Genomic DNA, 23374 nt, shown 5'->3' on the forward strand with positions numbered 1-23374 from the left:
GAAATAGGAGCAGGAGTAGTCCACACCACCCCTCGAGTCTGCTCCGCCATTCAATAAGATCATGGCTGGTCTGATCATGGACTCAGCTCCACTTCCCTGCCCACTCTCCATAACCCTTTATCGTTTAAGAAACTGTCTATTTCTGTCTTAAATTTATTCAATGTCCCAGCTTCCACATCTCTCTGAGGCAGCGAAGTCCACAGGTTTACAACCCTCTGAGAGAAGAAATTTCTCCTCATCTCTGTTTTAAATCGGTGGCCTCTAGTTCTAGTCTCCCGCATCAGTGGAAACATCCTCTCTGCATCCACCTTGTCAAGCCCCCTCATATACGTTTTGATAAGATCACCTCTCATTCGTCTGAATTCCAATAAGTGGAGACCCAACCTACTCAACCTTTCCTCATAAGTCAATCCCCTCATCTCCGGAATCAACTTAGTGAAACTTCGCTGAACTGCCTCCAAAGTACCCATAGGTCCTGCTGTACTGCAGCACTTTGCAATCTTTCTCCATTTAAATAATAACTTGCTCTTTGATTTTTTTCTGCCAAAGTGCATGACCTCACACTTTCCAACATTACACTCCATCTGCCAAATTTTTGCCCACTCACTTAGCCTGTCTATTCCTTTTGCAAATTTTTTGTGTCCTCCTCACACATTGCTTTTCCTCTCATCTTTGTATCATCGGCAAACTTGGCTACATTACACTCAGTCCCTTCTTCCAAGTCGTTAATATAGATTGTAAATAGTCCCAATCCCCGCCCTTTCCCCGTGGCCCTGCAAATGTTTTATTTCATGTACTTATCAATTCCCTTTTTAAAAGCCACAATTGAATCTGCCTCCACCACCCTTTCAGGCCGTGCATTCCAGATCCTAACCACTCGCTGCTTAAAGAAAAGTTTTTTCTCATGTCACCTTTGGTTCTTTTGCCAATCACCTTGAATTTGTGTCCTCTGGTTCTCAACCCTTCCGCGAATGCGAATATTTTCTCTCTACTCTCCAGATCCCTCATGATTTTAGAGCACCTCTATCAAATCTCCTCTCAACCTTCTCTGTTCTAAGAAGAACAACCCCAGCTTCACCATTCTATCCATTGTAACTGAAGTCCCTCATCCCTGGAATCATTCTTGTAAATCTTTTCTGTACCCTCTGTCAAATAAATCAGCTTTGTTTCCTACATACAATGAGTCGATTCCTTGATTTCTCCAAGAGGAGACTAATTGATGTCCTTTTACCGACTGTTCCATTTTTGAGCCTTTTCACGGCTTCTGTTTTAGTGATGTTGGTTAAGAACATAAGAATTAGGAACAGAAGTAGGCCATCTAGCCCCTCGAGCCTGCTCTGCCATTTAACAAGATCGTGACTGATCTGGCCGTGGACTCAGCTCCACTTACCCGCCCGCTCCCCGTAACCCTTAATTCCCTTATTGGTTAAAAATCTGTCTATCTGTGACTTGAATACGTTCAATGAGCTAGCCTCAACTGCTTCCTTGGGCAGAGAATTCCACAGATTCACAACCCTCTGGGAGAAGAAATTGCTTCTCAACTCAGTTTTAAATTGGCTCCCCCATATTTTGAGGCTGTGCCCCCTAGTTCTAGTCTCCCCGACCAGTGGAAACAGCCTCTCTGCCTCTATCTTGTCTATCCCTGGTTGAGGGATAAATGTTAGCCAGGACACCGGAGATCTCGCTTTTCTTCGAAATAACATCATGGACTCTTTAACGCCAACTTGAGAGGTCAGATGGTTCTGATTCTTTTTTTTCATTCATTCACGGAATGTGGGCGTCGCTGGTAAGGCCAGAATTTATTGTCCATCCATAATTGCCCTTGAGAAGATGGGGGGGAGCCATCTTCTTGAACTGCTGCAGTGCGTGTGGTGATGGTACTCCCACAGTATTGTTAGGGAGGGAGTTCCAGGATTTTGACCCAGTGATAATGAAGGAATGGCGATATGCTTCCAAACCAGGATAGTGTGTGACTTGGAAGGAAACGTGGAGGTGGTGGTGTTCCCATGCACCTGCTGCCCTGTCCTTCTAGTTGGTAGAGGTCGTGGGTTTGGGAGGTACTGCCGAAGAAGCCTTGGTGAGTTGCTGCAGTGTATCTTGTACATGGTAAACACTACAGCCACGGTACGTTGATGATGGGAGGGAGTGGATGTTTAAGGTGGTGGATGGGTGCCAATAAAGCGGGCTGCTTTGTCATGGATGGTGTCGAGCTTCTTGAGTGTTGTCGCAGTTGCATTCATCCAAGCAAGTGGAGAGTATTCCATCACACTCCTGACTTATGCCTTGTAGATGGTGGAAAGGCTCTGGGGAGTCAGGAGGTGAGACACTCACCATACAATACCCAGCCTCTGACTTGCTCTTGTTGCCACAGTATTTATGTGGCTGTTCCAGTTAAGTTTCTGGTCAATGGTAACCCCAAGGATGTTGATGGTAGGGGATTCGGTTATGGTAATGCCATTGAATGTTATGGGGTGGTGGTTAGACTCTTGCTTGTTGGAGATAGTCATTGCCTGGCACTTGTGGCGTGAATGTTACTTGCCACTTATCAGCCCAAGCCTGAATGTTGTCCAGGTCTTGCTGTACGCAGGCATGGACTGCTCCATTATCTGAGGAGTTGCGAATGGAACTGAACACTGTGCAGTCATCAGCGAACATTCCCACTTCTGACCTTATAATGGAAGGAAGGTCATTGATGAAGCAACTGAAGATGGTTGGGCCGAGGACACTGCCCTGAGGAACTCCTGCAGCGATGTCCTGGGGCTGTGATGATTGACCTCCAACTACCACAACTATCTTCCTTTGTGCTAGGTATGACTCCAGCCAGCGTAGAGTTTTCCCCCAGATTCCCATTGACTTCAGTTTTACTACAGCTCCTTGATGCCGCACTCGGTCAAATGCTGCCCTGATGTCGAGGGCAGTCACTCTCACTTTGCCTCTGGAATTGAGCTCTTTTGACCATGTTTGGACCAAGGATGTGATGCGGTCTGGAGCTGAGTGGTCCTGGCGGAACCCAAACTGGGTATCGGTGAGCAGGTTATTGGTGAGTAAGTGCCGCTTGATACCACTGTTGGTGATAACTTCCATCACTTTGCTAATGATTGAGAATAGACTGATGGGGCGGTAATTGACCAGATTGGATTTGTCCTGCTTTTTGTGGCAGTTTTCCACATTGTCGCATCGATGCCAGTGTTCTAACTGTACTCGAACAGCCTGGCTAGAGGCGCGGCTAGTTCTGGAGCACAAGTCTTCAGTACAACAGCCGGTGTGTTGTCGGAACCCATAGCCTTTGCTGTATCCAATGCATTCAGCTGTTTCTTGACATCACATGGAGTGAATCGAATTGGCTGAAGACTGGCTTCCTTAGGAGGAGGCCGATGTGGATCATCCTCACGGCACGTCTGGCTGAAGATGGTTGTAAACACCAGCCTTTTCTTCTCAGAAGATCAAGATGTAGAATCAGTTTGTGTCAAGATAAGAAATAATAAGGGAAATAAATCACTGGTGGGAGTAGTGTATAGGCCCCCTAACAGTAGCTACACTGCAGGACAGCATATAAATCAACAACACATGGAGGCTTGTAAGAAATACTGCAATAATCATGGGCGATTTAAATCTTTTGATTGGACAAATCAAATTGGCAAAGATAGCCTTAAGGAAGAGTTCATAGAGTGTATTCGGGATGTTCTTAGAACAATATGATGTGGAGCCAACCAGGGAGCAGACTATTTTAGATCTGGTAATGTGTAATTAATGATCTCGTAATAAAGGATCCTCTTGGGAAGAGTGATCATAACATGGTATAATTTCAAATTCAGTTTGAGGCTGAGAAACTTGGGTCTCGTACTCGTGCCCTGAACTTAAATAAAGGCAATTACAAAGGAAGGGTAAGATGGTAGATAAGCAGTGACAGACATTTAAGGAGATATTTTATAACTCTCAGCAAAGATATATTCCAGTGAGAAAGAAAGACTCTAAAGAAGAACCAGCCATGACGAACTAAGAGTTTTTTGAGGATGTAACTGGTAGAGTGGACAAGGGAGAACCAGTGGATGTGGTGTATTTGGACTTTCAAAAGGCTTTTGACAAATCCCACACAAGAGACTGGTGTGCAAAATTAAAGCACATGGTATTGGGGGTAATATACTGACGTGGATAGAGGACTGGTTGGTAGACAGGTAGCAGAGAGTTGGGATAAACGGGTCCTTTTCAGAATGGCAGGCAGTGACTAGTGGTGTGCCGCAGGGCTCAATACTGGGACTCCAGCTATTTACAGTATAAATTAATGATTTAGATGGGGGAATTGAGTGTAATATCTCCAAGTTTGCAAATGACACTAAGCTGGGTGGCAGTGTGAGCTGTGAGGAGGACGCTAAAAGGCTGCAGGGTGACTTGGACAGGTTAGGTGAGTGGGCAAACGCGTGGCAGATGCAGTATAATGTGGATAAATGTGAGGTTATCCACTTTGGTGGCAAAAACACGAAGGCAGAATATTATCTGAATGGCGGCAGATTAGGAAAAGGGGAGGTGCAACGAGACCTGGGTGTCATGGTACATCAGTCATTGAAAGTTGGCATGCAGGTACAGCAGGTGCTGAAGAAGGCAAATGGTATGTTGGCCTTCATAGCTAGGGGGTTTGAGTATAGGAGCAGGGAGGTCTTACTGCAGTTGTACAGGGCCTTAGTGATGCCTCACCTGGAATATTGTATTCAGTTTTGGTCTCCTAATCTGAGAAAGGACGTTCTTGCTATTGCGGGAGTGCAGCGAAGGTTCACCAGACTGATTCCCGGGATAGCTGGACTGACATATGAGAAGATACTGGATCGACTGGGCCTGTATTCACTGGAGTTTAGAAGGATGAGAGGGGATCTCATAGAAACATATAACAGTCTGATTGGACTGGACAGGTTGGATGAAGGAAGAATGTTCCAGATGTTGGGGAAGTCCAGGACCAGGGGACATAGTCTACGGATAAGGGGTAAGCCATTTAAGACTGAGATGAGGATAAACTTCTTCACTCAGAGAGTTGTTAACCTGTGGAATTCCCTACTGCAGAGTTGTTGATGCCAGTTCATTGGATATATTCAAGAGGGAGTTAGATATGGCCCTTACGACTAAAGGGATCAAGGGGTATGGAGAGAAAGCAGGACAAGGGTACTGAGGTGAATGATCAGCCATGATCTTATCGAATGGTGGTGCAGGCTCGAAGGGCTGAATGGTCTACTCCTGCACCTATTTTCTATGTTTCTAAGAAGTAATGGATGGCATCAAATTGAAAACAAAAGCATACAATGTTGCGAAGATTAGTGGAAGGCCAGAAGATTGGGAACTTTTTAGAAAAGAGCAAAAGACGACTAAAAAAGGGAAAGGAGATAGATTGAGAGTAAACTAGCAAGAAATATAAAAAGAGACAGTAAGAGATTCTATAGGTATATAAAAAGGAAGAGAGTAGCTAAGTTGGTCCCTTAGAGGATGAGACCGGTGAATTAATAATGGAAAACGGAAGTGGCAGAGAATTTGAACAAATATTTTGTATCGGTCTTCACTGTAGAAGACACTAAAAGCATCCCAATAATTGATAATCAAGGGGCTATGGGAGGGGACAAGATGGACAAGTCCCCTAGACCTAATGGCCTGCATCCTATGGTATTAAAAGAAGTGGTTACAGAGATGGTAGCTACATTGGTTGTAATCTGCCAAAAATCCCTGGATCCTGGATTTTTGATTGGAAAACAGCAAATGTAATTCCCCTATTTAAGAAAGGAGGGAGACAGAAAGCAGGAAACTGTTAGCCTAACATCAGTTATTGGGAAAATGCTGGAGTCCATTATTGATGAAGTAGCAGCAGGACATTTAGAAGATCATGGTACAGTCAAGCAGAGTCAGTATGGTTTTATGAAAGGGAAATCATGCTTGACAAATTTATTGGTGTTCTTTGAGGATGTAATGAGCAGGGTGGATAAAGGGGAACCAATAGGTGTCATGTATTTGGATTTCTAGAAGGCATTCAATAAGGTGCCACATAAAAGGTTACTGCACAAGATAAGAGCTCACGGAATTGGAAGTAATATATTGGCATGGATAGAGGATTGGCTAACTAACAGAAAACAGAATTGGGATAAATAGGTTATTTTCAGGTTGTCAAACTAACTAGTGGGGTGCCACAGGGATCAGTGCTGGGACCTCAACTATTTACAATCTATATTAATGACTTGGATGAAGGGACCGAGAGTAATGTAGTTTAATTTGCTGATTATACAAAGATAGGTGGAAAAGCAATTTGTGAGGAGGACGCAAAGAATCTACAAAGGGATATGGATAAGCTAAGTGAGTGAGCAAAAATTTGGGAGATGGAGTATAATGTGGGAAAATGTGAGGTTATCCACTTTGGTATGAAAAATATAAAAGCAAATGAAAAATATAAATGGGGAAAGATTAGAAAATGCTGCAGTACAGAGGGATCTGCGCGTCCTTGTACATGAAACACAAAAAGTTAGCATGCAGGTACAGCAAGTAATTAAGAAGGCAAATGGAATGTTGGCCTCTTTTGCAAGGGGGATGGAATATAAAAGTAGGGAAGACCTGCTACAACTGTACAGGGTGTTGGTGACACCACACCTGGAGTACTTTATACAGTTTTGGTCTCTTTGCATTGGAGGCAGTTCAGAGAAGGTTCACGAGGTTGATTCGTGAGATGAGGGGGTTATGAAGAAAGGTTGAGCAGTTTAGGCCTATATTCATTGGAGTTTAGAAGAATGTGAGGTGATCTTATTGAGCACAGGTGAGCACAACAGTGGCAAATGGAATTCCATCCAGAGAAGTGTGAGGTAATACATTTGGGGAGGGCTAACAAGAAAAGGGAATACACATTAAATGGTAGGTCACTGAAAAGTGTAGAAGAACAAAGCAAGTGCATGTCCACAAATCCCTGAAGCTGGCAGGCCAGGTAGATAAGGTGGATAAGAAGGCATACGGAATGCTTGTTTTTATTAGCTGAGGCATAGAATACAAGAGCAGAGATGATTATGCTTGAACTGTATAAAATACTAGTTAGGCCACAGTTAGAGTACTGCGTGCAGTTCTGGTCACCGCATTACAGGAAGGATGTGATTGCACTGGAGAGAGTACAGAGGAGATTTACGAGGATGTTGCCAGGAGTGGAGAATCTTAGCTATGAGGACAGATTGGATAGACTGGGTTTGTTTTCCTTGAAACAGAGGAGACTGAGGTGTATAAAATTATGAGGGCCCTAGATATAGTGAATAGAAAGGGCCTATTTCCGAGCAGAGGGGTCAACAACTAGGTGCATAAATTTAAAGTAATTGGTAGAAGGTTTAGAGGTGATTTGAGGGGAGATTTCTCCACCCAGACGGTGTTGGGGGTCTGGAGCTCACTGCCTGAAAGGGTGGCTGAGGCAGAAACCCTCACCACGTTTTTAAACAGCACTTGAGGCGCTGTAACTTGCGGACCTAGAGCTGGGAAGTGGGATTAGGTCGGATAGCCTCCTGTTGGCTGGCATGGACATGGCCTCCTTCCGTGCTGTAAATTTCCATGATTCTATGTGCGTCAATCTGGTGAGTAAATGATCAGAAAAATAGTCAAACTGCCCCAGGGTCACGTTGTTCAGCCGCCGAATCCATAGAGAGTGCGGCCCTGCCGCTTCAGAGCGTACACCATATCCATGGCTGTGACCATTTTGCGTTTGGTGTGCTCAGTGTAGGTGACCACATCCCTAATCACATTCTCCAGGAAAACCTTCAGCACCCCGCGGGTCTCCTCGTAGATCAGGCCCGAGATCCACTTGACACCGCCACGGCGAGCCAGGTGGCAGATGGCAGGTTTGGTGATGCCCTGGATGTTATCACTGAGCACTTTACAGTGGTGTTTGGCTCCGCCTTTACCCAGTCCTTTGCCTCCTTTACCTCGGCCAGACATCATAATTCTTCACAGGAACATAAATTGAATGATAAACTCTCGCCATCCAGATGTGTTTATGAAGCCAGCCCAGACCTGGTTGAGGAAGGCGAGTGTGAGAGAGGCAAGGAGGAACCAGAATCAGGGTGACAGGTTGAGCAGAGACAGCAGCCTCTGAACTTCCAGATCTGCCTCCAGACTTCACGCTCCAGCATTGAAATACTTGCCTGCTCCTTCCCGGCACCCTCTCCCCGCCCAGTGTTTAACCCGACGGGAAGGGCCCTTGTGACCTCCCCTCCCCCAGCTCTGCCAGCGGCTGCCGTTTCCTCTGTGCTTGGCTGATGATCGTTGAACACATCAGGGAGCGGAGATATCCTGGGCCCGAGTAAGAGAGCAAACAGCAGCCTCCTTCCAGCAGCTCATCACATTGAGACTATGTCCATAAATGGGCTTTGTGTCGGGGTATCGGGGGCTGTTTGTAAGAGGCAGAGTGGAGCAGGAAGTAGTTTGGGAACATGGAATGAGTGGGGGAAGGGAGCGGAGATATCCCGGGTTGTGTGTGTACAGTGCAAGGCAACAGAGAAAGTTAATCACCGCACTCTTTCACGTCATTGCTGCTTTCTTTCACAAATCAGTAGTAAATGTTCCTGATTCCCAATCTCACCGTGTCTGCTCTTGGACATTGAACAGTGGAAACACAGCTTGACAGTGAGGATGTGAGGAGTGTCACAAAGTGCATCTATTGAAGGCACCAAGACAGAAGTGTGAAAGTGGACATTTCAAATTTGGTAATTTTGTTTCGGTGCATTGAGCTCTCCAGAACAGTGTTGAAGGTGATCGAGAACAGGCCCTTAACTTGGTTCTCATAGACTGAGAACAATTGTGGTACAGCCCAGGTACCTGTGGATATAATCCAGAAAGCGATTCAGAATTTTACAGGTTGCCCTGTGGGAGAGGAAGTTATAAATCTCGACTGTATCAATCGGGTGATCCCATTCATGAACCAGTGCCGGATTTGTATTGTGACTGGATGCTGAAAACTTTCTATAAAACTACCCTACACAACTGGTGTGGAAAATCTGAGTGCCGCTGTACTGCAGTGAGGTCAGAAACATAGAAACATAGAAAGTAGGTGCAGGAGTAGGCCATACGGTCCTTCGAGCCTGCACCGCCATTCAATATGATCAAGTCTGATCATGCAACTTCAGTACCCCATTCCTGCTTTCTCTCCATACCCCTTGATCCCTTTAGCCGTAAGGGCCACATCTAACTCCCTTTTGAATATATCGAACGAACTGGCCTCAACAACTTTCTGTGGTAGAGAATTCCACAGGTTCACAATTCTCTGAGCGAAGAAGTTCTCTTCTCAGTCCTAAATGGCTTATCCCTAATCCTGAGACTGTGACCCCTGGTTCTGGACTTCCCCAGCATCAGAAATATTCTTCCTGCATCTAACCTGTCCAATCCTGTCAGAATTTTATATGTTTCTATGAGATCCCCTCTCATTCTTTAAATTCCAGTGAATACCTAGTCGGTCCAGTCTTTCTTCATATGTCAGTTCTGCCATCCCGGGAATCAGTTTGGTGAACCTTCGCTGCACTCCCTCAATAGCAAGAATGTCCTTCCTCAAGTTAGGAGACCAAAACTGTACACAATACACCAGGTGTGGCCTCACCAAGGCCCTGTACAACTGTAGTAACACCTCCCTGCCCCGTACTCAAATCCCCTCACTATGAAGGCCAACATGCCATTTGCTTTCTTAACTGCCTGCTGTACCTGCATGCCAACCTTCAATGACTGATGTACCATGACTCCCAGGTCTCATTGCACCTTCCCTTTTCTTAATCTGTAACCATTCAGATAATAGACTGTCTCTTAGGTTATCCACTTTTGGTGGTAAAAACAAACATTTATCCACATTATACTTCATCTGCCATGCATTTGCCCACTCACCTAACCTATCCAAGTCACTCTGCAGCCTCATAGCATCCTCCTCGCAGCTCACACTGCCACCCAACTTAGTGTCATCCGCAAATTTGGAGATGCTACATTTAATCCCCTCGTCTAAATTATTAATGTACAATGTAAACAGCTGGGGCCCCAGAACAGAATCTTGCGGTGTCCCACTAGTCACTGCCTGCCATTCTGAAAAGTACCCATTTACTCCTACTCTTTGCTTCCTGTCTGCCAATCAGTTCTCATTCCACGTCAGCATACTACCCCCAATCCCATGTGCTTTAACTTTGTATATTAATCTCTTGTGTGGGACCTTGTCGAAAGCCTTCTGAAAGTCCAAATACACCACATCAACTGGTTCTCCCTTGTCCACTCTACTGGAAACATCCTCAAAAAATTCCAGAAGATTTGTCAAGCATGATTTCCCTTTCACAAATCCATGCTGACTTGGACCTATCATGTCACCTCTTTCCAAATGCGCTGCTATGACATCCTTAATAATTGATTCCATCATTTTACCCACTACCGATGTCAGGCTGACCGGTCTATAAATCTCTGTTTTCTCTCTCCCTCCTTTTTTAAAAAGTGGGGTTACATTGGCTACCCTCCACTCCATCGGAACTGATCCAGACTCCATGGAGAGTTGGAAAATGACTGTCAATGCATCTGCTATTTCCAAGGCCACCTCCTTAAGTACTCTAGGATGCAGACCATCAGGCCCTGGGGATTTATCGACCTTTAATCCCATCAATTTCCCCAACCAAATTTCCCGACTAATAAGGATTTCCCTCAGTTCCTCCTTCTTACTAGACCCTCTGACCCCTTTTATATCCAGAAGTTTGTTTGTGTCCTCCTTAGTGAATACCGAACCAAAGTACTTGTTCAATTGGTCTGCCATTTCTTTGTTCCCCGTTATGACTTCCCCTGATTCTGACTGCAGGGGACCTACGTTTGTCTTTACTAACCTTTTTCTCTTTACATATCTATAGAAGCTTTTGCAGTCCATTTTAATGTTCCCTGCAAGCTTCCTCTCGTACTCTATTTTCCCTCCCCTAATCAAACCCTTTGTCCTCCTCTGCTGAGTTCTAAATTTCTCCCAGTCCCCGGGTTCGCTGCTATTCTGGCCAATTTGTATGCCACTTCCTTGGCTTTAATACTATCCCTGATTTCCCTTGATAGCCACGGTTGAGCCACCTTCCCTTTTTTATTTTTACGCCAGACAGGAATGTACAATTGTTGTAGTTCATCCATGCGGTCTCTAAATGTCTGTCATTGCCCATCCACTGTCAACCCCTTAAGTATCATTCGCCAATCTATCCTATACAATTCACGCCTCATACCTTCAAAGTTACCCTTCTTTAAGTTCTGGACCATAGTCTCTGAATTAACTGTTTCATTCTCCATCCTAATGTAGAATTCCACCATATTATGGTCACTCTTCCCCGAGGGGCCCTGCACAACGAGATTGCTAATTAATCCTCTCTCATTGCACAACACCCAGTCTAAGATGGCCTCCCCCCCGAGTTGGTTCCTCGACATATTGGTCTAGAAAACCATCCCTAATGCACTCCAGGAAATCTTCCTCCATCGTATTGCTTCCAGCTTGGTTAGCCCAATCTATATGCATATCAAAGTCACCCATAATAACTGCTGCACCTTTATTGCATGCACCCCTAATTTCCTGTTTGATGCCCTCCCCAAGGTGTGGCCTCACCAAGGCCCTGTACAACTGCAGTAAGACCTCCCTGCTCCTATACTCAAATCCTCTCGCTATGAAGGCTAACATGCCATTTGCCTTCTTCACCGTCTGCTGTACCTGCATGCCAACTTTCAATGACTGATGCACCATGACACTCAGGTCTCGTTGCACCTCCCCTTTTCCTAATCTGTCACCATTCAAATAATATTCTGCCTTCCTGTTTTTGCCACCAAAGTGGATAACTTCACATTTATCTACATTCTACTGCATTATTTTGCCCACTCACCTAACCTGTCCAAGTCACCCTGCAGCCTCTTAGCTTCCGCCTCAAAGCTCACACTGCCACCCAGCTTAGTGTCATCTGGAAACGTGGAGATATTACATTCAATTCCTTCGTCCAAATCATTAATGTATATTGTAAATAGCTGGGGTCCCAGCACTGAACTTTGCGGTACCCCACTTGTCACTGCCTGCCATTCTGAAAAGGACCCGTTCATTCCTACTCTTTGCTTCCTGTCTGCAAACCAGTTCTCTATCATGTCAATATATTAGCCCCAATACAATGTGCTTTAATTTTGCACACTAATCTCTTGTATGGGACCTTGTCAAAAGCTTTTTGAAAGTCCAAATACACCATATCCACTGGTTCTCCCTTGTCCACTCTACTAGTTACATCCTCAAAAAATTCTAGAAGATTTGTCAAGCCTGATTTCCCTTTCATAAATCCATGCTGTCTTGGACCGATCCTGTCACTGCTTTGAAATGCGCTGCTATTACGTCTTTAATAATTGATTTCAACATTTTCCCCACTACCGATGTCAGGCTAACCGGTCTATAATTCCGTGTTTTCTCTCTCCCTCCTTTTTTAAAAATTGGGGTTACATTAGCTACCCTCCAATCCATAGGAACTGATTGAGAGTCTATAAAATGTTGGAAAATGACCACCAATGCATCCACTATTTCTAGGGCCATTTCCTTCAGTACTCTGGGATGCAGATTATCAGGCCCTGGGGATTTCTCGGCCTTCAATCCCATCAATTTCCCTAACACAATTTCCTGACTAGAAACATAGAAACATAGAAAATAGGTGCAGGAGTAGGCCATTCAGTCCCTCCAGCCTGCACCACCATTCAACGAGTTCATGGCTGAACATGAAACTTCAGTACCCGCCTCCTGCTTTCTCGCCATACCCCTTGATCCCTCGAGTAGTAAGGACTTCATCTAACTCCCTTTTGAATATATTTAGTGAATTGGCCTCAACTACTTTCTGTGGTAGAGAATTCCACAGGTTCACCACTCTCTGGGTGAAGAAGTTTCTCCTCATCTCGGTCCGAAATGGCTTACCCCTTATCCTCAGACTGTGACCCCTGGTTCTGGACTTCCCCAACATTGGGAACATTCTTTCTGCATCTAACCTGTCTAAACCCGTCAGAATTTTAAACATTTCTATGAGGTCCCCTCTCATTCTTCTGAACTCCAGTGAATACAAGCCCAGTTGATCCAGTCTTTCTTGATAGGTCAGTCCCACCATCCCGGGAATCAGTCTGGTGAATCTTTGCTGCACTCCCTCAATAGCAAGAATGTCCTTCCTCAAGTTAGGAGACCAAAACTGTACACAATACTCCAGGTGTGGCCTCACCAAGGCCCTGTACAACTGTAGCAACACCTCCCTGCCTCTGTACTCAAATCCCCTCGCTATGAAGGCCAACATGCCATTTGCTTTCTTAACCGCCTGCTGTACCTGCATGCCAACCTTCAATGAATGATGTACCATGACACCCAGGTCTCGTTGCACCTTCCCTTTTCCTAATCTGTCACCATTCAGATAATAGTCTGTCTCTCTGTTTTTACCACCAAAGTGTATAACCTCACATTTATCCACATTATACTTCATCTGCCATGCATTTGCCCACTCACCTAACCTGTCCAAGTCACTCTGCAGCCTCATAGCATCCTCCTCGCAGCTCACACTGCCACCCAACTTAGTGTCATCCGCAAATTTGGAGATACTACATTTAATCCCCTCGTCTAAATCATTAATGTACAATGTAAACAGTTGGGGCCCCAGCACAGAACCTTGCGTTACCCCACTAGTCACTGCCTGCCATTCTGAAAAGTACCCATTTACTCCTACTCTTTGCTTCCTGTCTGACAACCAGTTCTCAATCCACGTCAGCACACTACCCCCAATCCCATGTGCTTTAACTTTGCACATTAATCTCTTGTGTGGGACCTTGTCGAAAGCCTTCTGAAAGTCCAAATATACAACATCAACTGGTTCTCCTTTGTCTACTTTACTGGAAACATCCTCAAAAAATTCCAGAAGATTTGTCAAGCATGATTTCCCTTTCACAAATCCATGCTGACTTGGACCTATCATGTCACCATTTTCCAAATGCGCTGCTATGACATCCTTAATAATTGATTCCATCATTTTACCCACTACTGAGGTCAGGCTGACCGGTCTATAATTCCCTGTTTTCTCTCTCCCTCCTTTTTTAAAAAGTGGGGTTACATTGGCTACCCTCCACTCGATAGGAACTGATCCAGAGTCAATGGAATGTTGGGAAATGACTCAATGCATCCGCTATTTCCAAGGCCACCTCCTTAAGTACTCTGGGATGCAGTCCATCAGGCCCTGGGGATTTATCGGCCTTCAATCCCATCAATTTCCCCAACACAATTTCCCGACTAATAAAGATTTCCCTCAGTTCCTCCTCCTTACTAGACCCTCTGACCCCTTTTATATCCGGAAGGTTGTTTGTGTCCTCCTTAGTGAATACTGAACCAAAGTACTTGTTCGATTGGTCTGCCATTTCTTTGTTCCCCGTTATGACGTCCCCTGATTCTGACTGCAGGGGACCTACGTTTGTCTTTACTAACCTTTTTCTCTTTACATACCTATAGAAACTTTTGCAATCCGCCTTAATGTTCGCTGCAAGCTTCTTCTCGTACTCCATTTTCCCTGCCCTAATCAAACCCTTTATCCTCCTCTGCTGAGTTCTAAATTTCTCCCAGTCCCCGGGTTCGCTGCTATTTCTGGCCAATTTGTATGCCACTTCCTTGGCTTTAATACTATCCCTGATTTCCCTTGATAGCCACGGTTGAGGCACCTTCCCTTTTTTATTTTTACGCCAGACAGGAATGCACAATTGTTGTAATTCATCCATGCGGTCTCTAAATGTCTGCCATTGCCCATCCACAGTCAACCCCTTAAGTATCATTCGCCAATCTATCCTAGCCAATTCACGCCTCATAGCTTCAAAGTTACCCTTCTTTAAGTTCTGGACCATGGTCTCTGAATTAACTGTTTCATTCTCCATCCTAATGCAGAATTCCACCATATTATGGTCACTCTTCCCCAAGGGGCCTCGCACAATGAGATTGCTAATGAATCCTCTCTCATTACACAACACCCAGTCTAAGATGGCCTCCCCCCTAGTTGGTTCCTCGACATATTGGTCTAGAAAACCATCCCTTATGCACTCCAGGAAAGCCTCCTCCACCGTATTGCTTCCAGTTTGGCTAGCCCAATCTATGTGCATATTAAAGTCACCCATTATAACTGCTACACCTTTATTGCATGCACCCCTAATTTCCTGTTTGATGCCCTCCCCAACATCACTACTACTGTTTGGAGGTCTGTACACAACTCCCACTAACGTTTTTTGCCCTTTGGTGTTCTGCAGCTCTACCCATATAGATTCCACATCATCCAAGCTAATGTCTTTCCTAACTATTGCATTAATCTCCTCTTTAACCAGCAATGCTACCCCACCTCCTGTTCCTTTTATTCTATCCTTCCTGAATGTTGAATACCCTGGTTGTTGAGTTCCCAGCCCTGATCATCCTGGAGCCACGTCTCCGTAATCCCAATCACATCATATTTGTTAACGTCTACTTGCACAGTTAATTCATCCACCTTATTGCGGATACTCCTTGCATTAAGACAGAAAGCCTTCAGGCTTGTTTTTTTAACACCCTTTGTCCTTTTAGAATTTTGCTGTACAGTGGCCCTTTTTGTTCTTTGCCTTAGGCTTTTCTGCCCTCCACTTTTCCTCATCTCCTTTCTGTCTTTTGCTTTTGCCTCCTTTTTGTCTCACTGCATTGGTTCCCATCCCCCTGCCATCTTAGTTTAACTCCTCCCCAACAGCACTAGCAAACACTCCCCCTAGGACATTGGTTCCGGTCCTGCCCAGGCGCAGACCGTCCGGTTTGTACTGGTCCCACCTCCCCCAGAACCGGATCCAATGCCCCAGGAATTTGAATCCCTCCCTGCTGCACCACTGCTCAAGCCACGTATTCTTCTGCGCTATCCTGCGATTCCTACTCTGACTAGCACGTGGCACTGGTAGCAATCCCGAGATTACTACTTTTGAGGTCCTACTTTTTAATTTAGCTCCTAGCTCCTTAAATTCGTTTCGTAGGACCTCATCCCTTTTTTTACCTATGTCGTTGGTACCAATGTGCACCACGACAACTGGCTGTTCTCCCTCCCATTTCAGAATGTCCTGCACCCGCTCCAAGACATCCTTGACCCTTGCACCAGGGAGGCAACATACCATCCTGGAGTCTCGGTTGCGGCCGCAGAAACGTCTATCTATTCCCCTCACCATTGAATCCCCTATCACTATCGCGCTCCTACTCTTTTTCCTGCCTTCCTGTGCAGCAGAGCCAGCCACGGTGCCATGAACTTGGCTGCTGCTGCTGCCCTCCCCTGATGAGTCATCCCCCCCAACAGTACTCAAAGCGGTGTATCTGTTTTGCAGGGGGATGACCACAGGGGACCCCTGCACCACCTTCCTTGCACTACTCTTCCTGCTGGTCTTCCATTCCCTATCTGGCTGTGGACCCTTCTCCTGCGGTAAGACCAACTCACTACACGTGATACTCACGTCATTCTCAGCATCGTGGATGCTCCAGAGTGAATCCACCCTCAGCTCCAATTCCGCAACGCGGACCGTCAGGAGCTCGAGGCGGATACACTTCCTGCACACGTAGTCGCCAGGGACACCGGAAGTGTCCCTGAGTTCCCACATGGTACAGGATTTACTTCAGTTCCTCTTTCTTGCTAGACCCTCGGTCCCCCAGTATTTCCGAAAGGTTATTTGTGTCTTCCTCAGTGAAGACAGAACCAAAGTATTTGGTCAATTGTTCTGCCATTTCTTTGTTCCCCATTATAAATTCACCTGATTCTGACTGCAAGGGACTTACATTTGTCTTCATTAATCTTTTTCTCTTCACATATCTATAGAAGCTTTTTCAGTCACTTTTTATGTTCCCAGCAAGCTTACTCTCATACTCTATTTTCCCCCTCCTAATTAAACCCTTTGTCCTTCTCTGCTGAATTCTAAATTTTTCCCAGTCCTCAGGTTTGCTGCTTTTTCTGGCCAATTTATATGCCTCTTCCTTGGTTTTAAAACTATCCCTAATTTCCCTTGTTAGCCACGGTTGAGCCACCTTCCCCATTTTATATTTATGCTAGACAGGGATGTACAACTGTTGAAGGTCATCCATGTGATCTTTAAGTGTCTGCCATTGCCTATCCACCGTCAACCCTTTAAGTATCATTTGCCAGTCTATCCTAGCCAATTCACGTCTCATACCATCGAAGTTACCTATCTTTAAGTTCAGGACCCTAGTCTCTGAGTTAACTGTGACAAGGACACTGTTTGTATCATGGTTTCCTCTCTCCAGATACTTTACTTTATTATAAACATTTCCATTCATTACAACTTTATTTTATATTCTCTGCCTCAGTCGTCCATATCATAACTAATATTTTTCTGGTATTATTATTCACAAAGCAAAATACTTCATTGAGCCAGTATAAATCTGATATTTCCTTCACCTGGAATACAAGGAAAAGTACAAGCAGCTCCTTCTCACAGTGAGTGCATTATCATTCACAGAGCGCAGAGGCACAGAACTGGCCTCAATCCTATTATCACAGGCAGCAGAAGCTGTCACTCCAACAGTGATCCGAAGTGGCTGAGTTACATTGTGAATCTTACGGCCACTGGAGCGGTCGGATCCAACGCTGTTTCACCATTGAAACAGATCAGATTCATATATGAGATACTGAAATATACAGAATAAAACCCACACTTGCACACCAGAAGCTGATAGGTATAGATTAAAACCCACACTCATAGACCAGAAACTGTCAGGTACAGATTAAACCACACACTTTTTAGCAGAAACTGATGGTTACATATTAAACCCACACTCATATACCAGAAACTGACAGCTATGGGATAAAACCAACACTCCAATACCAGAAACTAACAGGTACAGATTAATCCCACATTTTTTTTTACCAGAAACTGACAGATACAGAATAAAACCCACACTCATATACAGAAATGACAGGTACAGATTAAACCCACACTCGTATACCAGAAACTGACAGGTACAGGTTAGACCCACACTCATATACCAGAAACTGACAGGTACAGATTAAACACACACTCATTTACCAAAAACTGACAGGTACAGGTTAAACCCACATTCATATATCAGAAACTGACAGGTACAGAATATCATGCACACTCACATACAGAAACTGCCAGGTACAGATTAAACCTCACACTCATATCAGAAACTGACAGGTATCGAATAAAATACACATACATATTCCAGAAACTGACAGGTCCAAATTAAAACACACACTCACATACCAGAAACTGACAGGTATAGATTAAACACACACTCACATCCCAGAGATGGGCAGGTAATAAAATACACACTCATATACCAGAAACTGACAGGTACAGAATAAAATACACACTCGCATACCAGAAACTGGTAGGTACAGATTAAACCCCACACTCACATACCAGAGATTGAAATGTATAGAATAAAATGCACACTCACATATCATAAACTGACAGTTACAGAAAAAAAGAACACACTCACATACCAGAGACTGACAGGTACAGAATAAAATACACATTAATATATCAGAAACTGACAGGTACAGAACAAACACGCACTCATATACCAGAAACTGACGGGTACAGAATAGTAACCCACACTCATATAGCAGATACTGACAGGTACAGATTACACCCTACACTCATATACCAGAAACTGACAGGTACAGATTAAAATACCCACTCGCATATTAGAATCTGATATGTACAGATTACACCCCACACTCACATACCAGACACTGACAAGTACAGGTTAAAACCTACACTCACACATCAGATACTGACAGGTACAGATTAAACCCACACACATATGGCAGAAACCGACAGTTGCAGAATAGAAACCCACACTCACATACCAGAAACTGACAGTTCCAGATTAACCCCACAGTCATACATCAGAAATTGACAGGTACAGATTAAAGACCACACTCGCATACCAGAAACTGATATGTATAGATTAAATCTCACATTCACATATCAAAAACTGACAGTTAGATATTAAACCCACATTCATATACCAGAACCAAGAGGAACAGAATAAAATCCACACTCACAAAGCAGCTGACAGGTGCAGATTAACCCCACAGCCATACCAGAGACTAACAGGTACAGAATATTTATTCATAGGCAGTCCCTCGGAATCGAAGAAGACTTGCTTCCACTCTAAAAATGTGTCCTTAGGTGACTGAACAATACAATACGAGAACCACAGTCCCTGTCACAGGTGGGACAGATAGTCATTGTGGGAAACGATGGATGGGACTGGTTTGCCACATGCTCTTTCCGCTGCCTGCGCTTGATTTCTGCATGCTCTCGGCGATGAGACTCGAGGTACTCCACTTAGGGCCGTCTTTGGCCAGGGACTCCCAGGTGTCAGTGGGGATGTTGCACTTTATCAGGGAGGCTTTGAGGGTGTCCTTGTAATGTTCCCTTTGTCCGCCTTTGGCTCGTTTGCCATGAAGACATTCTGAGTAGAGCGCTTGCTTTGGGAATCTTGTGTCTGGCATGCGAACAATGTGGCCTGCCCAGCGGAGCTGATAAAGTGTGGTCAGTGCTTCAATGCTGGGGATATTGGCCCAGTCAAGGACATTAACGTTGGTGAGTCTGTCCTCCCAGGGGACCTGCAGGATCTTGTGGAGACATAGTTGGCGATATTTCTCCAGCGACTTGAGGTGTCTACTGTACATGGTCCATGTCTCTGAGCCATACAGGAGGGCAGGTATTACTACAGCCCTGTAGACCATGAGCTTTGTGGCAGATTTGAGGGCCTGGTCTTTGAACACTCTTCTTCAGACAGCCGAAGGCTGCATGGGTGCACTGGAGACGGTGTTGAATCTCATCGTCAATGTCTACTCTTGTTGATATGAGGCTTCCGAGGTATGGGAAATGGTCCATGTTGTCCAGGGTCACACCGTAGATCTTGATGACTGAGGGGCAGTGATGTGCAGTGGGGACAGGTTGGTGGAGGACCTTTTGTCTTACGGATGTTTAGTGTAAGGCCCATACTTTCGTACTCCTCAGTGAATACGTCGACTATGTCCTGGAGTTCAGCCTCTGTATGTACGCAGATGCAGGCGTCGTCTGCGTACTGTAGCTTGATGACAGAGGTTGGGGTGATCTTGGATTCGCATGCCAGACACAGAATTCCACAGATTCACAACCCTCTGGGAGAAGGAATTTCTTCTCCCAGAGGGTTGTGAATCTGTGGAATTCTTTGCCCAAGGAAGCAGTTGAGGCTAGCTCATTGAATGTATTCAAATCACAGATAGATAGATTTTTAAACAATAAGGGAATTAAGGGTTATGGGAAGCGGGCGGGTAAGTGGAGCTGAGTCCACGGCCAGATCAGCCATGATCTTGTTGAATGGCGGAGCAGGCTCGAAGGGCTAGATGGCCGACTCCTGTTCCTAATTCTTATGTTGGACCTGACCTGGAGTCGACGAAGGTTGAACAGGTTCCCACTGGTTCTGTAGTTTAGTTCCACTCTAGTGGTAAGCTTGTTGACTGTGAGGTGGAGCATGGCAGCGAGAAAGATTGAGAAGAGGGTTGGGTTGAAGTCCCAGCCCTGTTTGACCCCAGTTTGGACATGGATTGGCTCTGTGATGGATCTGTTGGTAAGGATCACGGCCTGCATCTCGCCGTGGAGCAGACAGAGGATGGTGACTAACTTTTGGGGGCATCCGAAACAAAGGAGGACGCTCCATAGACCCTCGTGGTTGATATTGTCAAAGGCCTTTGTAAGGTCGAAGAAGGCCATGTACAAGGTACAGAATAAACACCACACTCATATTAGAGAGTGACAGGTATCGATTAAAACCCACAATCACATAACCGAAACTGAGAGGTACAGAATAACCCCCACAATCATATACCAGTAACTGACGGGTACAGATTAAACGCCACACTCATATACCAGAGATAGATAGGTACAGAATTAAATACACACTCACATACCAGAATCTGACACCATCAGTTCCCGGGAGATCCAGACCGCCGTGCGCCTGCTGCTGCCCGGGGAGCTGGTCAAGCACGCCGTGTCGGAAGGGACAAAGGCGGTGACCAAGTACACCAGCTCCAAGTAAAACTCCACGCTGTCCTGACAGAACAAACCCCAAACACAACGGCTCTTTTAAGAGCCACCCACAGCCTCTCTGAAAGAGCTGCACAAGCGCATCACCCTTTAGACTCAATTTACTGTAATTATTTCCTGAACATGTGTGTTTGAGAACCTTTGCAGTTCCAGCTGTGGATTTAGTTTTGATTTCTCATAAGCAGCTTCACTGTCCGGTTCGACGTTAGGCCGCTGTTGAATTTCACGCCATTCAAGCTACAAACACGGTTCCTTGTCGCTCGTTCCCATTTACAGCGCCTGTCGAGGAATTAGGAGCTTGTTTAGGGGATGAGACTCACATTTCAGTCACCTCATTCGCAAGCCCCTTTCGAATTTATTTTTCAATTCCTGTTGCAGGTCAATCCGTGTATTAACCCGGGACTCCCCGCAGTGTAAAAACCGAGAATGGGAGTTCGTACAGAGACCAGAACGGGAGCAGTGTGAACACTGTCCCTCTTCCCTTTTCACAGAAGGACTTCCAGTTCTGGTCTCACTTCCCCCTGTGCGGAGGATCGATCCATGATCTGTGATTCCCAACTTTTACACAGTTTGAGCTGGAATGTGTCCCGTTACAGAGTCAGTGGGGATTGATTGCCGTCCGTTACAGACAGATTGACAGTGAACGCGAATTTAATCCTGATTGGAACAGCCTGGAATTTGTCAGGGAAATATGGAATAAAATAAAAGGAAGTAAAACCTGTTTGTAAACCTTTGGTTAATGGTGAATTTATTAACATAATCCGCACTTAAAAAAATTATTGGCGGTGTTTTTGAAATTAAAAATCGTTCGAGGCCTGACTGTTGACAGGAATTTCCGCCCTCGTTTCATTGGTGGTCTCAACTGACAATGGGTAAGGCGAGAGATTAATATTCAGCGGCGGTTTGAGTAAAGAATCACCATGACTGGATGAGGAGGCAAAGGATTGGGTAAAGGCAAAGTCAAGCGAATCTCGGGCCTGATCTACGAGAAGACCCGCGTGATACTGAAGGTTTTCCTGGAGAATGTGATCCGCGATGCGGTCACCGACACTGAGCACGCCAAGCGCAAGACGGTCACTGCCATGGATGTGGTCTACGCTCTGAAACAGCAGGGCCCCACTCTCGATGGGTTCGGCGGCTGAACAACGCGACCTTTCCCCCAAGCACAACACAAAGGCTCTTCTCAGAGCCACCCACCGCCTCACAGAGAGAGCAGTGACCCGGGGAACGGGGGCGAGATAGTTGATTTACATTTTATTCTGCATAGATATGTTTTTTTGCCAAAATCGATATTGTGGTGTTAGGTGTTTTAAATCAGCATATACACGATGGACAGAATGTCCTTTTAGTTTTCGAATCATAGACATTTACGGGGCATTCCAGATGAAGGTAATACTGAAACAACTAATGTAGTTAGAATATAAGAACATAAAAACATAAGAAATAGGAGCAGGTGTAGGCCATACGGCCCCTCGAACCTGCTCCGTCATTTAATACGATCATGGACTACTTCCCTGCCCCATAAACCCTTATTCACTTATCGTTTAAGAAACTGTCTGTTTCTGTCTTAAATTTATTCAATGTTTCAGCTTCCACAGCTCTCTGAGGCAGCGAATTCCACAGATTCACAACCCTCAGAGAAGAAATTTCTCCTCATCTCAGTTTTAAATGGGCGGCCTCTTATTCTAAGATAAAGACCTCTAGTTCTAGTCTCCCCTAGCAGTGGGAACGTCCTCTCTCGTTCACCTTGTCAAGCCCCCTCATAATCTTATATGTTTCGATAAGATCACCTCTCAATCTTCTGAATTCCAATGAGTCGAGGCCCAACCTACTCAACCTTTCCCCAAAAGTCAACTCCCTCATTCCGGAATCAACCTTGTGAACCTTCTCTGAACTGCCTCCAAAGCAAGTATATCCTTTTGTAAATATGGAAACCAAAATTGCATGCAGTATTCCAGGTGTAGCCTCACCAATACCCTGTACAACTGTAGCAAGACTTCCCTGCTTTTATACTCCATCCCATTTGCAATAAAAGCCAAGATTCCATTGGCCTTCCTGATCACTTGCTGTACCTGCATACTGACCTTTTGTGTTTCATGCACAAGTACCCCCAGATCCTGCTGTACTGCAGCACTTTGCAATCTTTTGCCATTGAAATAATAACTTGCTCTTTGATTTTTTTCTGCCAAAGTGCATGACCTCACACTTTCCAATATTATACTCCATCTGCCAAATTCTTGCTCACTCACTTAGCCTGTCTATGTCCTTTTGCAGAATGTTTGTG

General features: G+C 45.1%; 2 protein-coding genes across 2 annotated transcripts in view; one reads left to right on the forward strand and one right to left on the reverse strand.

Moving 5' to 3' along the window:
- The window catches only part of LOC139274123 (zinc finger protein 665-like), a 78287-nt gene that overhangs the window by 15815 nt on the left and 39098 nt on the right, over window positions 1-23374 (forward strand). Inside the window, exons 3-4 of the mRNA XM_070891166.1 lie at window positions 7747-8020; window positions 22027-22219. Of these exons, the coding sequence (XP_070747267.1) occupies window positions 7747-8020; window positions 22027-22219 (467 nt within the window). The remainder of the gene's footprint in view (window positions 1-7746; window positions 8021-22026; window positions 22220-23374) is intronic.
- Window positions 7621-7989, reverse strand: LOC139273659 (histone H4-like). Its single transcript, XM_070890697.1, has one exon. The coding sequence runs from the start codon at window positions 7933-7935 to the stop codon at window positions 7621-7623; it is 315 nt and encodes a 104-aa protein (XP_070746798.1). The 5' UTR covers window positions 7936-7989.

This window comes from Pristiophorus japonicus, chromosome 9 (assembly GCF_044704955.1).
Source record: "Pristiophorus japonicus isolate sPriJap1 chromosome 9, sPriJap1.hap1, whole genome shotgun sequence".
In the NCBI taxonomy this organism is placed as follows: domain Eukaryota; kingdom Metazoa; phylum Chordata; class Chondrichthyes; family Pristiophoridae; genus Pristiophorus; species Pristiophorus japonicus.

What these genes read in the sequence shown, in the direction of transcription:
- LOC139273659 (XM_070890697.1), bottom strand. Translation starts at nt 7,935, where the DNA reads ATGATGTCTGGCCGAGGTAAAGGAGGCAAAGGACTGGGTAAAGGCGGA.